This window comes from Prunus avium, chromosome 5, assembly GCF_965620075.1.
Source record: "Prunus avium chromosome 5, drPruAviu1.hap1.1, whole genome shotgun sequence".
NCBI classification, from domain to species: Eukaryota; Viridiplantae; Streptophyta; class Magnoliopsida; order Rosales; family Rosaceae; genus Prunus; species Prunus avium.
The window spans coordinates 23,120,035-23,138,654 of NC_142288.1; the positions used below are offsets into that span (position 1 = coordinate 23,120,035).

General features: G+C 39.4%; 1 protein-coding gene across 5 annotated transcripts; it reads left to right on the forward strand.

Moving 5' to 3' along the window:
• Window positions 1–5,182: 5,182 nt before the first annotated feature.
• On the forward strand, window positions 5,183–16,575 carry LOC110760658 (uncharacterized). 5 transcript variants are annotated; one of them, XM_088253447.1, is made up of 5 exons: window positions 5,193–5,423; window positions 7,991–8,163; window positions 8,257–8,928; window positions 9,041–9,139; window positions 15,955–16,575. In XM_088253447.1, exons 3-5 carry the CDS (start codon window positions 8,698–8,700, stop codon window positions 16,411–16,413), a joined length of 789 nt encoding a protein of 262 aa, XP_088109573.1. In that variant the 5' UTR covers window positions 5,193–5,423; window positions 7,991–8,163; window positions 8,257–8,697; the 3' UTR covers window positions 16,414–16,575. The 5 variants fall into 5 exon arrangements, 3 of the variants coding, with proteins under 3 accessions (XP_088109573.1, XP_021818653.1, XP_088109574.1); XM_021962961.2 differs by having other exon boundaries at window positions 8,695–8,928; XM_088253448.1 differs by lacking the exon at window positions 9,041–9,139 and having other exon boundaries at window positions 7,991–8,928.
• The last annotated feature ends 2,045 nt before the right edge of the window (window positions 16,576–18,620 follow it).

Here is an 18,620-nt window from a genome sequence, read left to right on the forward strand (position 1 = left end):
AGTATGTATACATGTTGATGTAAGAATTTCATGTTCCATATATTAAGACTTGAAAGTTTCAGATATGCAGGAAAATGCATTTTTCATGTGCAGGCTGTTGCATCTGTCACAGAAGTAAAAAGAAAGTGATAACAATTGGGCTCTTGCTTTAAAGATTATTGCCCGGTTTTGATTCTTGACCAAGTTGACATTTTCGTGTATTCAATTAAGAGTTTAAAAGAGTTTAAAAGAGTTTAGAAGTTTGGATGTATTCAATTCAGATTTTAAAAGAGTTCGTAAAAGTTTGGGTGTATTCAATTCAGATTTCAATTGATATTAAAAAAATACATCGAAATCTAGGTGTATTCAATGATGACTTTTTAAAAGTCAAACAAAATTTAGGTGTATTCAAAAAGTAATTTATTTTGAAGGAATTAATGAGTTGCCTGATTTCGTTAGAAATTAAAGTGGTAAGTATAAATACAAAAGGCTTTGACAAATCTTATGTGAACCCTAGAAACTTTGAACATGCTCTACGCTTTCCAGTCCTTGAACGTGTTTGCAAAATCTTTGCTCTTTTTCTACGCTTTCTACGCTTTATAGTGCTTGAATAATTGTTGTTGGTATACATCATCATATATCCAAGCAATTGATGTTGCTTGTATTCGATGCATCATGTATGAATCGTTGGTGTTTCTTGAATACTTATTGTTGCCATCATCAAATATCAATGAATAGTACATCATCATCATATTTATTGCTGTGCATGTACTTTTTCTACGATTTTTCTACTTTTCATTCTTTTCAATTTTTTTTTTCTTGAATAGTTTTTTGGTTGCTGTTTTTTTTTGTTTCTGTACTTTTTCTACATCATCCTTTTTCTTTGGTTGTTGTTCATCAAATATCGATAGCCTTCTTCATCTACAATCATCCTTTTTTTTGTTTTGTGTTTCCCTTCTTTATCAATGTACAATATATATATATATATATATATATATATATCTAGTCCATGCCAAAACAAAAAGGAAAAAAATTATCTTCATATATGTATTTTTTCTTATGAACTAATTAAAGATTGCATGTATTATCTAGTAACATTATAAATGGGGGAAAAGGAAAAACACCTTATAACCCATGGACCTCGAAAGAGAGCAATATGCTATTAGAGATGCTATGAATGACGGGAGTCAAAGATGAGCAATGAAGCAGATACTTATTTGTTTTTATGGATTTAGAATTATAGTTTACTTATCATTTTTTTTGTATTGAAATTACTTTTATGTTTTTACTTTTGCGCATTTTTCATAAACATGCAGACATAAATCCTTATTTGGTTGCACATTTGAGCAAATTAGATGCCCTTCTTTTTTTATTTTCTTTGGATGCCCTTTTCTTATTTGGTTGTAAAGGTACTTTTCTCTTTTGAAAATCTAGAAAAACGATAAACAAACCAAATAAAAAATAAAAAATAATAAAAAATATATTTAGAACTCTAATAAACTCTTTTAAAATCTACGATAAAACTCTAACAAACACCATCAAAATCAATCTAGGAATTCAATCAAACTCTATGTGGAGTTGATAGAAATCAATTGAACTACATTGAACTCTATAAACTTTATAACTCCATTCAACTCTTTTAAAATCTTAATTGAATACACCCCCCTAAATTTGTATAAAATGTATAGATTATCGCTAAAAAAATAAAAAATAAAAAAATAAAAATATATATTCGTGTTCTTACGCATCAATATTTACACACATAATTTTTGTTGTATGTACAGGGCCTTTTCTTTGTTATATACACACACAAACAAATATTATTGTATATACAAGATCTTTTCTTTGGTCTCGCCCCAGGCCTCACAAATATATATATATATATATATATGAAGTCAAACAAATTAGGGAAAATATTAAGTTGTGCTCATATCTTTATTCTTCTCCAATATGGAGGTATTTATAAAGAAGTACAAACCTAAATAAAATAGGAAATAAATCCAAATTACTATAGAAAATAAATATAAATTACAATAGGAAATAAATCTCAATTATAATAGGACTAGAAAAATGAGTAAGTAACCACAATCCTAACCAAGTAAAGACTTGCCAACACTCCTCCTCAAGTTAGGGCAAAGATATTCTGCATGCCAAACTTGACAAGTGAGTCATAGAACACCATGCTCGACATTGACCAATCGAACAACTGTAGAGGAGGCCTTGTCATAAACCACGAGTGAAACAACTGACAAACCCTAACAAATAAGGCACATAAAAGCAGAACACAGAAACCTTGTCAGCATGGTAGTAGGTAAGGCAGAACACAGAAACCTTATGAGCATGGCATTAGATTAGGCAAAACACAGAAACCCCGTGAACACAGTAGTAGGTAAGTATGAAATGTATTCAACAAACTAGGTTCCATAGTGCGCATCATCCAACTTTTCACGGTAGCATAATCAATTTTCCACTTTCCAAATTGAGGATCTTTGGAATCTGGGGCATCATACTCATGAGTTAAGTAACCCAATTTTCCTTGTGAAATAGCATAGAGTTCGATCATCGAAGCCCAAATTGCGTAGTTGGATCCATTCAATTTGAATCCTAAGAATGGATTGGTGGACGATTTAGTATGAACCATCACAATAGGGGTAGGAGAAGAAGTACGTGAAGTAGAACCATAAGCAAGTGAAGAAATAAAGGCATCAACATTCGGCATGGTGATAGATGGCGAGGTGGGCTAGGATTATAGGCTAAGTATATAATGTAGTGGAAATAGGTAGTGTTTAAGGTTAGAGATTTTTTTTATGGTGATGACGAAGAAAATGATGAATTTGTAGACGATGATTATGCAGGTGCTGAGTTTGCAATTGAGGAGGGAATGGAAAGGCTTACTTTGGTTTTACAACGAGTTCTTTTGGCACCAAAAGAGGAAGGATAGCGACACAGCATTTTCCGTTCTCTTTGTTCAATCAAAAATAAAATCTGTGATGTGATCGTAGACAATGGGAGTTGCGAGAATTTTGTGTCAAAAAAATTGGTGGAGCGTTTGCAGCTACCAACAGAGCCACATCTTATTCACTAGGTTGGGTTAAAAAAGGACCTTCAGTTCGTGTTGCTGAGACTTGCCGTGTGCCACTCTCCATTGGTAAGCATTACATAGATGATGTCGTATGTGATGTTATTGATATGGATGCATGTCATATCTTATTGGGGCGACCTTGGCAATTTGATGTGGATGCAACCTTTATGGGTCGAGATAATGTGATCTTGTTTTCCTGGAACAACCACAAGATTGCGATGGCTACTACAGTGCCCTCAAAAAAATTAGTTGAGCCCAAAACTAAGAGTTCTAGTTTTCTAACTGTGATCAGCAGTGAGCAAGAGTTAAATGAGGCAATAAAAGAAGCAGATTGTTTTTGTCCCATGGTGTTGAAGGGGCTATTGAAGGCCAGCAAAGAAGAAAATGTAATTCTTCCTGAAGTGCAACAGATTTTGTCAAAATTTCAGGAACTAATTTTTGACAAGCTGCCAAACGAGTTGCCGCTGTTAAGAGATATACAACACCACATTGATTTGGTACCTGGGGCTAGTCTACCAAATCTGCCACATTATCGAATGAGCCCTAAGGAGAACGACATCTTAAGAGAGCAGATTGAAGAGTTGTTACAGAAGGGTTTTATCAGGGAGAGCTTAAGTCCTTGTGTAGTTCCAGTCCTTCTTGTCCCAAAGAAAGATCAGTCTTGGCGTATGTGTGTTGATAGTCGAGCAATCAACAAGATTACAATAAAATATAGATTTCCCATTCCGCGATTGGAAGATATGTTGGATGTGCTCGAAGGCTCTAAGGTGTTTTCCGAAATAGATTTGCGCAGCGGATACCACCAGATTCGCATCAGGCCAGGCAACGAGTGGAAAACAGCGTTTAAGAGCAAGGAAGGGTTATACGAATGGTTGGTGATGCCGTTCGGATTGTCAAATGTGCCTAGCACCTTCATGAGACTTATGAATCAGGTTCTTCGACCATTTATTGGCTCTTTTGTCGTGGTTTATTTTGATGATATTTTAATTTATAGCACCACAAAAGAAGAGCATCTCGTGCATTTCAGACAAGTCTTAGGAGTTTTGAAGGAAAATAAGCTATATGTGAATTTGAAAAAATGTACTTTTTGCACAAATAAGCTACTGTTTTTGGATTTTGTGGTTGGTGAGAATGGAATCCAGGTGGATGACGAGAAGATCAAAGCAATTCTTGACTGGCCAACTCCAAAAACAGTCTCTGAAGTTCGAAGTTTCCATGGATTGGCCACTTTTTACAGGAGGTTTATGAGGCATTTCAGTTCCATTGTTGCGCATATTACTGAATGTTTGAAGAAGGGCAGGTTCAATTGGGGAGAAGAGCAAGAAAAAAGTTTTGCTCTTGTGAAAGAAAAACTTTGCATCGCTCCGGTTCTAGCTCTTCCAAATTTTGAGAAGGTGTTCGAAGTTGAATGTGATGCCAGTGGCGTGGGAGTGGGTGCCGTGCTTTCTCAAGATAAGAGACCAATTGCTTTCTTTTTTGAAGAATTGAGCGACGCTCGTCAAAAGTGGAGTACTTATGACCAAGAATTTTATGTAGTTGTTCGGGCTTTGAAATAATGGGAGCATTATCTTATTCAGAAGGAATTTGTTTTGTTTATAGATCATCAAGCTTTGAAGTATATTAACAGCCAGAAACATATTGATAAAATGCATGCCAGATGGCACTACAAGGAAAACCCTCTTCTGCGACGAAAATTTTAGCGACGCACCATATTTTGGTCGCCAAAAAGGCCATCGGCGACGAAAATTTTCCAGTTAGTCGCCAAAAAGTTCGTGATTTTTAGACCCCCTTAATGACTTGAGCCAACTAAATAGCGACTAATTTATCAACTAAGGGCGACGAAAGTTTTTGGTGGTTAGGCAAGCACTTGGCGACCAAACCATTTGCTGAATTGGGTGCGCGCGAAAGTCTAAAATATTTGGCGACGAAAATATTGGGTAGCTAAATTTTAATGTGTTGTCTCTAAGTTAGAATTGGCACTTAAAAATTTCGGGGGGCCCGCGACCATTTGGTTTTCGTCGCAGATCATTGTGCTTGAAAAATGTAAACCGTAAAACGACGGTGTTTTATGTATGTTAGCACATGGGCGACCAAATAGTTTTTGGGGCTAATCTAGAGAGTATAAATAGAAAAATAAAAATAAAAAGTTCCCAACTCGTTATTTCCTCTCAGACTCACTCTCCGCTGCTCTCACATCGGCAAAGCAATCCTCCACCGACGTCGGCAGAGCAATCCTCCACCAACGTCAGCAAGCGATCCTCCATCGCGCACGCCTTTCCCTACCACGGTCAGGAAATGACGGCCATCTAAAAACTCCATCTCGGAAGTCCTCCTCACTGCGTGTTTCAACGGAATGCTTCTAGTGAGTCTACCTTGTCTCGCTTACCTTTATTTTCTTTTGAGCGCTGATTTTCAGTTGTAGATTCCATTTGGTTGCTGAGAAAATAATCAAGGAAAATCGGAAATAGATACCCAGGAATTTAAATCGAAACTGAATTTCAGTGCTTGTTTTTTCCTTTTTGATATCTTAAATGCTTGAACATTCAACAGTCCAAGTTTTCTGAATACAATGACTTTTCTTTTTCAAGTGGTTATTGTGGGTTCTATGTCAAATTTGAGTAGAGTTTTGTGTCTGATATGAATGCCTTGTTTTGCATTTGATGTGGGTTCTGTGTCAAATTTGAGATGTTTCACTTGCACACGTACCCTGTAGTTAATTCATTTTTTTATGTTTTAATGCTTTGAGATTGATTATTTTCCAAGTCTTGAATGGTTGCTTGATACTTCTGGATTAAATCTGAATTTCTTTACTATCTGTTGGAAGAAAGAATATAACAATTCATTTATATAATTGAAGTAAAAAGTTAGAAGTTGAAAGTTGGTCATGTGGGTGTGTATTCGTTTCAAGGTTCCTTTGTTTTTGTCTGTGAGCTAATGTTTTTTTTGTTGTTGATATTATTGTTGATTTTTTGCCAATGTAGCTTATTGAGTTTTCTTTATAGTTTAGATATAAGCTAGCTGCAGAGTTGTCTCTATATTTTATATATAAGCTAGCTGCAGGGTCATCGGCCCATAGATTAACTCGTCAGTTTAGCAATTATTTTTCTTTCCCTTAGTATTGGTGTCTAAGTGTAGTACCACTTAATTGGACAATAGAATATAACTGATGGAGTATCATCCTTCAATGTTGGTTTGATTGTTTTGGAAATCCTTTTCAAGCTCTTTTGGCCACTTTTTTTTTCCTTTTTTAACAAACCATTTTGGCTTTATGTGATGATCACTGGTAGCTTGAATTTTATGCAAGGTCATTCAATTAGCTTCAAGGGTAAATTTTTGTTAATTTGAAATGGTTTTTATAATCATTTAGGGCATATATAATTAAGAACTGTAAAGACTAATAATTTGTTCTGGAATTGAGATGAAGAGCCTGATTAGTAATTTCAGATAATTCATATACTACATGAGAGACATGTGACCTTAAGCCTGACTTTATTCATTGTACATGTTATAACTGTATAAAGTGGATGTGTTGATTACAATATTACTTTGAACCATTTGGTTTTATGTTGAGACTTTTATCTTGGATATTTGGTGCTTCCTGTGATGTCTTATTATGTTACTGTTTTGAGTTAACTCAGAAAAATAATGTTTTTGTTTAATGATGAGTGGTGAAACTTAGAGGTGAAGGCATATACTATTTTGAGTTTGAAGACTAATTTGGACTCAAGCCCTCCAAAAATATAGTGTCTAACATATTTGTTTTTTTCTTTTTCTTTTTAGCAGTAGGGTGTTTGAATTACTTAGGCTATATTTGCTTAAGAGGTATGGATAGCTAAAAATATGGCATCTGCCTTTTTTTTTCTTTTTTTTTTCTTTTTTTTTTTCTGACTTGTGTCGTGGGTTTACTGTGTCTAACTGATTTTTTTTTTTTTTGCAATAGGTTGTTTGAAATACTTGCTTAAGAGGCTATATTTGCTTTAGTGGTATGAATAGCTACAAATCTTGCACCCGCCTTCTTTTTTTTTTACTGGTTTCATGGGTTCAACTAAATTATGCAAAATTATGTTGAAAGAATTGTAAAAAAAAATATTGTTACCATGATACTTACCCTTGAAAAGCATAATTAATGTGGAATCTCTCTTTTTATAATTTTCATGTGAAAGAGTTATTAGCTTGTATTCTGTGAAAGAGTTATTTGCTTGTATCTATATAAGTGCTCGATCTAATCATGTTATGAAATTTTGGAACTGCTTCAAGTCATCACCGATTGAATTGGATAAGGCCCATTATAGGAGGTATAAGAAGATGGAGACAAGGTGCGTTAGATATGAACAGGGATTGGATACACAATAAAAACAGGTTGAGTAATCAATATCGTGCTGGTATTGAGTCATTTATGGAAGTTGCAAGCCAACATGTGGATGAGAAGAATGAGACTCCATGTAATGATATGAAGGATGAAGATTTTATTGATGATGATGATATTGAAGAAATACCTTCGGGTGATGACGAGGGCAGTGTTCACAGTGACGATTATAGTGATTTGGATTGAAGTGTTAGGTTGTCTTTTGTATAGGCACTACATATTTCTTAATTATCTTCAAGTTACTATATGTTTTCCTCAATCTGTTTTAAGGGGTAAGGTCTGTAAGGTTTGTATATTGAAGAAATATCTTCGGATAAGGTTTGCATATGTCCTCCCCATGTAAATGAAATGCGTGTGCGTGCTATTTTTCTTTCCTATTGATAAAGTATGATGTTCAATCATTTTTTGATGAATAATTCCTTTATCTAAAGGACGTTTGTGATGAGAATCGATGTCATTACAGCTGAAGTATGATGTTCAATCATTTATTTTTATTTTTTTCAAGGAATGATCTAGTAGTATATTGTTGTATTCTCTCTTTGTTTATGTGTTTGTAAGTGTAGAATGACACTTACGAGGGCTGCTACCTTAAGCAACAATAACAATAAGAAGAAGGAAACTTCAACTCTACTACCACCACAGCCACTTGAGCAACCATGTCAGCTGCCACAACAACAATCAACTCAGCCACAACAAGGTACTTCATCAGCCTCAGGAGGGGGTTCTCGCCAACAGGGTAACTGATAACATATTTTGTGCCCGTAATTGTTATACCTTTATTTTGTGCACTCTAGTTATTAATTTTTTGAATTTTTGTCTTCCAAATGAGGGAACGCATACTCAAACTTCTTCACAGAGGAAGAACACTTGTGGCCGAGCTGTGGGGGCTGGCACTTGTGATGTTGTGAAAAAGAGGAAGGGTTTGATTCCAATACGGATGGATCCATCCCAGAAATTGGTGGCGACTATTGAGGCTCAAAAACTGTTCGTCTCTGAGATTGGGTTAATCACTCGCAATAAAGCTCCATTGAATGTTTTAGGGATGAAAAAAGTGAGCTTGGAGATGAAGAAAGATATGGCATTGGGATTGCAAGTAATCTTATCTAATTCTTCATTGATTATAATTTAATTTTGTTCATTTAGCTCTCTTTTTATTTCAATTCTTCATTGTATTCTAGTGGGAACTGAAAAATTTGTCCTTCATTGTTTCTATTTGCATTGAAAATTATAACTAATACTTGTTTTGTTTATGGTTAATTGATATTAGTTCATGTTTGATGTGGACTTAACGGATCCGGATATATGGAAATTTATTACTGACCATATGCACTCAACTTATAAAGAATGGAAAGCAAAGTTCCACAGACACTATAAGCAATATGCTTCTGACCCTGATCTTGCACGAGAAACACCTCCCCCTGAAAAGATCTTTGGTACTCGAAGGACTCTAGAAGAGTGGCATTATTTGGTTGATACATTGTACACAAATGAGCAATATCAGGTATCTAATGTGTCATAACATCTGCAGTTTTCAGTTTTTGATTGGGAACTTATTCTAAGTATCAAATAGAAAAAGAAAAAAAAAAAACAATTCATGTATTTAATCAAAACAGAAACGCTGCAAGACCAATGCTGAGAACAAAAAAAAGAAAGAGTTTGATCATACAGGGGGGTCACGTCCTTTCCTAAAACATATGGAAGCTGCTAGAGAGGTTTATAATTTTTGGTCACTTTAAATCTTTTTTTTTTTTTTTTTTTTTTTTTTATCAAATAGAAAGATTCATTCAACCGTAGCACCAACCAATGATAACGTTTACAAATGAACGGAGAGCGTTAGTGTGGCCTCATTAAAACCTTGCCATCCAAAACCCCCAATGGGGGAAAATCCGGTCAAGGAAAAAGAGTACCACCGCATCTCAAAAACAAACAATGAATTACACCATAGCTATATCCTTATCTAAAAGAATGCTTAACCATGGAGGAGCACGGTCTTTCCAAAAAAGGCGAGATCTCACTCTCAACCTATGCTGAGCTAGACTATGTGCCACCCCATTACCCTGCCGGTGTTGGTAGAACACTCCAGCCACCTCTCGATCAACCATTAACCGACGAACATCTTCCACCACATTACCAATATTACTCCACCAATCCAAACCATCTTTAAGCATAGAAACAGCTTCTTGAGAATCAAGACCAATGGTAAACCGAGTAAAACCCATGTATCCCATCATCAATAACCCTTCCCGGACAGCCACCAACTCCGTGCCCAAAACATCCAAACCAGGTGGACCAAACGATGCGAAACCACAGATAAAGTTTCCGGCGTGGTCACGACAAACTCCCCCCAGACCCCGATCACCTTGCTCACGTCCCACAGCCCCATCACAGTTAAGGAGAAGAGTATTGACCCGTGGTTTCAACCAATGGGCCTGCGGAGAGACGAGGGGGAGCTTGGACCGCTCCTCACAAGATTTAAACACTTCCAGCATTTCCATCGTGTTTTCCACCATATTATCCACCCGTGTAATCTGTTTCCCAAGCAAAGAATCATTACGTAGTTTCCACGCACTCCACGCACAACAAGCAAAGCGCTCTAAGTCAGCTTTCGACAGCATTGAAGCCACAGCCTCAAAAGCATCAGCGAAGGTGCCCCCCGCCATATTAATTCGCCGGATGAAATGGGTACACTTCCATAGCTTTTGACTCATTTTACACGACCACAAAGCGTGGAAAGCATCTTCAGGATAGTTCCCACACCTTGAGCACACATGAGACGGAAGCACCCTTTTCTTAAATAAATTGACTGCAGTTGGCAGAATTTCAGTACATGCCCGCCACAGCAGCATCTTAATTTTGTTGGGGACAGCTAGCTTCCAAATTCGCTTCCAGAAGCCTTCTTGAGCACTCTGATCCGATCCTCCCACTCCAAAATCATCATCGCACTGCCTTACCGCCACACGATACCCAGTTTTAACGGAATATTTCCCGTTCTTTGAGAAAAACCAATATTTGCTGTCACCCAGCTGTGAAACTGATCCCAAAGCGATGCCAGAAATGATATCTCGATCTTCCAAGCTAAAATGTTGCTCTAACAGTGGCAAATTCCAAGAGCCAGAAGCCGTTAGAAGGTCAGAGACCATAGACGTCTGCTCCAGCCCTCTAGTCATCAATGGTTTAAACGTAAAAGGTTTTGGAATCCACTTATCTTGGAGAACACGGATAGAAGCTCCATTGCCCACCCTCCAAAGCAAGCCATCCTCAATAACCTCACGTCCCCACAGAATAGATCTCCATATCAGTGACGGCGAACTCCCCAAACTAGCCTGCATAAAATCATCCTCTGGAAAATATCGGGCTTTAAGCATCTTAGCCACCAGAGAGGTGGGGTTCTCTAAAATTCGCCAAGCCTGTTTTGCGACCATGGCTTTATTAAAAGCTTCAAAGTGTCTGAAACCAAGGCCTCCCAGCCATTTTGGTTTACACAATTTTCTCCAACCCAACCAATGAATTCCTTTCCTACCACTCTTCCCCCACCAGTACCTTGCAATCATAGCAGATAATTCCTGACACAAAGATTTTGGCAGCTGAAATACTCCCATTGTATAAGTAGGTAGTGCCTGACCAACCGCCTTAATTAAGACCTCCTTGCCCGCCGTTGACAGCAACTTCGTATCCCAAGTATTAAGCTTGCGCCACACTTGTTCTCGCACATGATTAAACATCCGGGATTTGCTGCATTGAGCTAAGGTGGGCAGCCCAAGGTAGCGTTCATGACATGTAACAATCGGCACTCCAAGCATTTCAGCAATCAGTTGCTTCATCACCGGATCAGTGTTGGGGCTAAAACAAACTGCAGACTTATCAAAATTTATTTTCTAACCAGATGCTCTCTCATACATGCTGAGAATTTGAAGCAAATAAGCACAATCAGCAAGATGGGCATTACAAAAAAAATAGGCTATCATCTGCAAAAAATAAATGAGAAATAGTAGGTGCTCCCTGAGCCACGAAAATGCCGCTAATACGCTTGATTCTGAGTGCGTTAGAAAGCAAAGCAGACAGTCCCTCCGCACAAATTAAAAACAGATAAGGAGAGAGAGGATCTCCCTGACGCAGCCCCCTTGATGGCACAATCAGTCCCGACGCCACCCCCCGAACTTGAACAGAGTATGTAACAGTGGATATACAATCCATGATTAGCTCCACCCACCTATCGGTAAAGCCCAAACGCTTAAGCATAGCCTCAATAAATGTCCATTCTACCCTGTCATAAGCTTTAGACATATCCAGCTTTAGTACCATTTTCTTCAGCTTACTCCCACCACGCCGTTTAATAGCATGGATGCTTTCAAAAGCAGCAAGAATGTTGTCCGTAATCAGCCGTGTAGGGACAAACGCGCTCTGAAACTCGGAGATGATAAGCGGCATAATAGGCTTCAACCTGTTAACTATAGTCTTGGAAATCATCTTATAGATTACTGTACACAAACTAATCGGCCGAAACTCCGTAACTTTTACCGGATTGTCAACCTTAGGAATGAGCGTCAAAAGTGTGTGATTAATTGCTTTCACACTGGCACCCCAATTCAATACATTAAGGCAGTACCCTACCACATCATTGCCTACCACCCCCCAATACTTCTGATAAAACAGTGCCGACATACCATCCACTCCTGGAGACTTAGTAGGAAACATTTGACCCAAAGAAGTTTCGATCTCCTCCCTTAAGAAAACTTGGTTGAGGCCCAAATTTTGAGATTGAGTGAGTATCGGTTTGACCACCTCAGTGACTGCCCCTGCCTCATGAAGTCCATTTGAAGCAAACAAGCCTTGAAAATAATCACAAAAAACAATGCCAATACTTTCTGTAGATGTACGCCATATCCCCTGATCATCTACAATAGTCTTAATTAGGTTCCGTCGTCCCCGCATTTTTGCATGTTCATGGAAAAATCTAGTATTTTTGTCCCCATATTTCATCCATGAGACCCGCGATCTCTGCCTCCACAACATCTCTTCTCGTTCCAGTAACACATCCATTTCCCTACAAATATCTCTCTGTTGAGCCTCAACTATTGGAGAAGACCTTCTGCTTTGGGTGTCATCTAACTTCCGCTGCAGACTTCGGAGCTTTGTGGGTATTCGGCCTACATGGTCATTATTCCACGTCCGCAGAGGCCCTTGACATGCCTTCAATTTCTCTACGACAGTTCCAGTCTCAGACTCCCAAGCATGCGTAATGACATCTTGGCAACCCTCAACAGTAGTCCACATTTCCTCGAACAAAAACCGCTTATGCGTCCGTGCCCAAGTACTTGGTCTCAAATATGACAACAAAGGGAGATGGTCAGACACCATAGAATTCAGATGATGTGTTGTGACCTCAGGAAAGGTCCTAACAAAGTCACCATTAGCCACCATTCTATCCAGCCGAAGCTTTACATTCCCATCACCTTGCCACCGGTTAGACCATGTAAATTTATACCCCTGAAACTGAATAGTTGTCAAACCACACTCCTCCAAAGCTTCCCGAAAGGCCCTCATTTGTGACATTGGTCGGAAACGGCGACCCAAGTACTCATGAGCCTCAAGTATTTCATTGAAATCCCCACCTACAAGCCATGGCCCTTGAACAGTCCCTGCAATTCGTCGTAGCAAATCCCAAGAGTGCCGTCGTAACCTCGTTTCAGGATTACCATAAAACCCAGTAAAGCGGAAAGTCTCCATATCCACACCCTTTAAAATAGCGTCAATATGCCCTGGAGAAGAAGAAAGAATAGATACTTCCACTCCGTGTTGCCATAACAAAGCTAAACCCCCCGCCCTTCCTTCTCTTCCCACATTGAAGCACCCCATCATACCCAACTGCCGTTGCACACACTCCATCTGGCGCACCGTCTTTTTGGTCTCCGACAAAAAGATGATACGAGGCTTTTTATCTCTGAGAAGGAATCTCATAGCTCGGAATGTTCGTGGGTTGCCCAGACCCCGAACATTCCAGCATAAGATTGTCATTGCTCGTGATGGGCCCGACCCCCGGGACCTATCACGGGTGTGCGCTTAGCACCAGATGTATTATCAGTCATCACCGGACTCCCCCGAGGCCTGGCACGGCCTCGCTGAAAGCCACGTCGTATACTACCTTTGCAGAATGAGGTTGGCGGCCCCAAGATAGCAGAAGCCGCAGTGATATCTTCCCCCAAAACTGTTTTGCCCTTGTCCAAACGGCTTGGAGCAGTATGAAGAATCTGTGAGATATCCTCATCCAGCCGCAGGGGACCCATATCCGACCTCGCAGCCTCAGTGACCCCTTGGTTCAGATGCACCCTACCTTCCCTGTGGCCAACCACATCACCATCGGCCCCTTGTGAGGAGACCGTGACCTCCTTTTCCTTGTGCACTCGACGCCTTTTAAAGACTTGCACCAAGGGGCAATCCATCCCACTATCCATCTCCATCATTCCTTGCCCGTCAAAGGCCTCGTCGAAGGATCGAACCACCCCCGTACGCTTGGACGGCATCGAAGCCGTGTCATCCTTTTGAGGTTCGTCATCAAACAAACCTAGCCGTTGGCCTGTTAACTGATTCTCTGCCCGGATACTATACACATCCTTCATTATCGTTTTCCACCGTCTGTATTGTTCAACTTCAATAGCCCCTGAGGCCTTGACACTGCATGCAGCACCCACGTGGTCCAGTCGCCCACAATATAAACAGAAATACGGGAGCCGCTCATATTCGATTTCATACTGTTTTGCCGGTTCATCTGCCGACAAACGCAGTGTGACACATCGTTTCAGCGGCTCATTGATTTTCAAACCCACCCTGATACGTAGAAAGCTCCCCAAGCAGTCTCCATTTAAGCCACGATCCACCATGTAGAACGTACCCAAAAAATTACCTAGTTTTTCTCCCATGGCCGGGGTCAGAAAAATCGGCGGAATACGGCGCACACGCACCCAAAAACTTTGCGAATCCACCGAAACGGACATAGGATCCACTTCACCATCAGTGCTCGCCAGTAGCAACAGCGCCCTATCAAAAGTCCAAGGGGAGCCCCTCATCACCTTCTTCCTATCGAAATCTATTTTGAAAGAGAACAAGAACCTCTTGAGGTCGTCCAGAGACACCGCAGTGAACTCCTCCCTGGTATGCCAAATCCTCTTCAACGTGCCAAATAAAGCCTCCTTATGAAACGCCTTTGAAGTGAGCAATTTCCCAACAAGCAAGAACCGTTCAGCCTTCAAGTTTCCCAGATCCTCTAACCCGACAACCTCCACTGATTCAGATTCTGAAATTGCCAAGGAAGAGGTGAGACCTGATACCAGTTCATCAACAGCCGCCATCATCCACTCAATGCTTCCCTGTGTAAGCCGAAGGCAACACCCAAACCCCGCTTGAACAAAAGTGCTTCCCTCTGTACGCCGAAGGCAACACCCAAAAACCCGCTTGAACAATAGTTCCGCCGTATTCCACACTGTACGTGTGATGAAACAGACACCGTTGAAAGCAGCCGTGAACCACAAGCAATCACTTAGGAACCCTAACCAACCTGTACTGGAGACTGGCGGCACTAAAACCCTAACCTAGGAGGAAGGGACTTTCTGACTATGTTGTATAAACTTAAATCTTTCTTTATTTATTACATTGTAATAATTTCAAGTATTTCTCATTTTCTTTTTGTTGGGAAAATGTAGAAGGGTGAAAATCCTACATACATTAGTAATTGGAACAACATGCATATTCTTAAGGGTAAGAGCATGTGGATCAATGAGGCTGCTGAAATTAAAGGGGTAAGGAATGCATAAACCTGCTGACAATTAACTATTGACTTGCATAATCTGCAATCCAAAAAATCAGCTGACTGGTCATGCAAGTTTTTTACGACCCATTATTTTAGATGCTAATTGTGTACTTTCGTTTTAGCATCATATAAAGGCTTTATCCATTGCAAATAGAACTAATTAATTAGAAACACAATGAAGATACGTGTCTGAGTTTTCTAAATTTTCCATGATCTTATATATTGACGGGGCATGCTAAGATTGTTTTGAAACAGAGCTGCTGCAGTTGTACTTCTATTCCTCTTTGGAGGCCCAATTCCAAACACCTATAAAACAAATTCAGTTCTAATAACCCGTTGTGCTCTTAGAAGTTAAAATTTAGGCCCAATTATAAGGGGACCATGTTGCTGGGCAAATATTTATAATCCCTGTTTTTGGAAGTTTCTTGTTTGTAATGTTGTTGCTTTCAGGAGATGCAGAAAAAGATCTTAAAAGATCTGTGAGTATTTTCAAACTTTCTGCAATCTGCATATGCAAAGAGATCTATTCCATTTTTTATGTGCCTTTTCCTTTTATTATTTGCTTCAAGTTGAATTTTTGTTTTGTTTTGTTTTGTGACTGTTTGATTAGGATAATTGGCATTGCTAGTTTATGAACACAATTGGTCGTATTGGCATCCCGTTTACTTCATTCTTTTTATGCATTTATATATATTGACATCTTTATTTTGCTTATTTTTGTAGAAGAAGATGAATGAAGAGTATGAGAAGGCCAAGCAACAAGTGGCAGAGAGTTCAGGTACTCCACTAGATCAAGTCACACTCCCTATCCCACAACAGTTAGAGATCATGACTGTAGAACTTGGGGTTGCAAAGGGCAAGAGGATTCGAGGCTTGGGTTCTAGTCTCCGAGTGGAGAGTTCGCATAGTGGTGGAGTTGCCTCTTCTTTTGCTACACAGCAAAAGGTTGAGGAACTTCAAGGCACAGTAAGTGAGCTTCAGGGCACAGTGGGTAAACTTTTGGATGTCATTGAGTGGATGCGAACCCATGATGGTCCTCTACCTTCACATATAGGTGTTCTGTCCTCGCATGTTGGTGATTCTCCTTGTGATTATGATCAAGGTAATAGTGGTGGTTCACGTAATGTTTATGAGAATTTGATAATATTGGAAATAGTCATTAGGTTGTGTGTACATACTTGATGGTTTTTGTATCTAGCCTACCTTGGGGGTTCTAGGGGCTTTGTATCTAGCTACTTGATGGTTTTTTTTATCTAGCATACCTTGGGGGTTTTTGTATCTAGCATACATTGATGTGTGCTTAAACTAGTATCTTTTCAATAGTAATTATGCTATTCCTATTAATTTCATCTATTTACTGTTTTTCAAAAACTTTATGGACTAAATAATATTCTGTTACAAAGCTTGAAATATAAATAATTATTTTTTAAAAAAAAAATCAATACACTTTTTGGCGACGAATTAGATTTCATCGCTCATTCTGGCAATACCAATATCTACAGTTTTGGCGACCAATCTGTTTCGTCGCCCATTTTGGAAAAACCAAACCAACTAACATATGCGACAAATAAATTACATCTTTCACGACCAAAAATTCGTCGCCGAAATGTTCAGGCGACCAAACATTTATTTCGTCACCAAATAATTCCATGTTTGCGGGAATTTTTGGTATTTTGGCGGCAACTCTCTCTCTCTATATGCGACCAACTTGGCGCTGTTTAGCGACGACAATTTTGGTCGCATGGTACTTTTAGCTACGAGCTTTCAACGACGACCTTGGCGACCAAAAATATTCGTCGCTATTTAGCTTTAGCGACGAAATTTGGTGTTATAGCGACCATCTTGTTTCGTCGCTAAAAGGGATTTTCCTTGTAGTGTGGGTGACTTTTTTGTAGAAATTCTCATTCATTATCAAGCATACTTCTGGTACCTCAAATCATGTGGCTGATGCGTTGAGTAGAAGGGCTTCTTTGTTAATTACTCTTACTCAAGAAATTGTGGAGTTCGAGTGTATGAAGGATTTATATGAAGTTGATGATGATTTCAAGGAAATATGGGCTAAATGTGCTAATCATGAGCCACATGCAGATTACTTTCTTAATGAAGGGTATTTGTTCAAGGGCAACCAGTTATGAATTCCTGTTTCCTCCTTAAGGGAGAAGCTCATTCGGGATTTGCACGGAGGAGGGTTGAGTGGCCACTTAGGCCGCGATACAACAATAGCGGGATTGGAGGAGAGATTTTATTGGCCACAGTTGAAGTGTGATGTTGGAACAATTGTGCGCAAATGTTATATTGTCAAGTTTCGAAGGGACAGGTACAAAACACTGGATTATACATGCCTTTACCAGTTCCTAATGATATTTGGCAGGATCTTGCTATGGATTTTGTCCTTGGTTTGCCTTGAACTCAGAGAGGTGTGGATTCGGTTTTTGTGGTGATTGATCGGTTCTCAAAAATGGCGCATTTCATAGCTTGCAAGAAAACTACTGATGCATCCAATATAGCCAAACTGTTTTTCAGGGAGGTTGTTCGCTTGCATGGAGTACCTACATCTATAACCTCTGACCGTGATACAAAATTTTTGAGCCATTTTTGGATCACTTTGTGGAGAATGTTTGGGACTACTTTGAATCGTAGTAGCACTGCCCATCCTCAAACTGATGGCCAGACTGAGGTTACAAATCGAACATTGGGAAATATGGTACGAAGCATTTGTGGAGAGAAGCCGAAACAATTGGATTAGGCACTGCCACAAGTGGAGTTTGCATACAATAGTGCAACCGGGAAGTCACCGTTTTCCATTGTTTATACTGTTGTGCCTAATCATGTTGTAGATTTGGTGACGTTGCCTAAAGGCCAGAAAATCAGTGTTGCAGCAGGGAATTTGGCTGAAGAAGTGGTGGCTGTTCGTGATGAAGTGAAGCAAAAACTTGAGCAAATTAATGCTAAGTATAAATCCGCTGCAAATAAGCATATACGAGTTAAAGTATTTCAAGAAGGCGACTCTGTGATGGTGTTTTTGAGGAAGGAAAGGTTCCCTGTTGGTACATATAGTAAGCTGAAGCCTAAGAAATATGGTCCTCACAAGGTGCTGAAAAGAATTAATGACAATGCCTATGTTATTGAATTACCAGATTCTATGGGAATTTCCAGTACTTTTAATGTTGCTGATTTGTATGAGTTTCGTGAAGATGAAACCCTTTATCCTGAACATAACTCAGGGTTGAGTTCTTCGGAGGTGGAGGGGACTGATGTAGAACAAATGGCTGAATGGATTGAAGAAGAATTGGAGCGAAGAAGGGAAAAAGGACGCAGCGGGAATTTACAGATTTGGCGTCCGAGCTTTGATTGGGTCGCATAATACGTTCTCGAAAAAGGAACGATGT

Excerpts from the sequence above, each read along its gene's own strand:
- LOC110760658 (XM_088253447.1), top strand. The coding sequence starts at position 8,698 with ATGTTTGATGTGGACTTAACGGATCCGGATATATGGAAATTTATTACT. Across the intron at positions 8,929-9,040 it reads ACACAAATGAGCAATATCAG|AAACGCTGCAAGACCAATGC; the intron begins GTATCTAATGTG and ends TAATCAAAACAG. Across the intron at positions 9,140-15,954 it reads ATATGGAAGCTGCTAGAGAG|AAGAAGATGAATGAAGAGTA; the intron begins GTTTATAATTTT and ends TTATTTTTGTAG.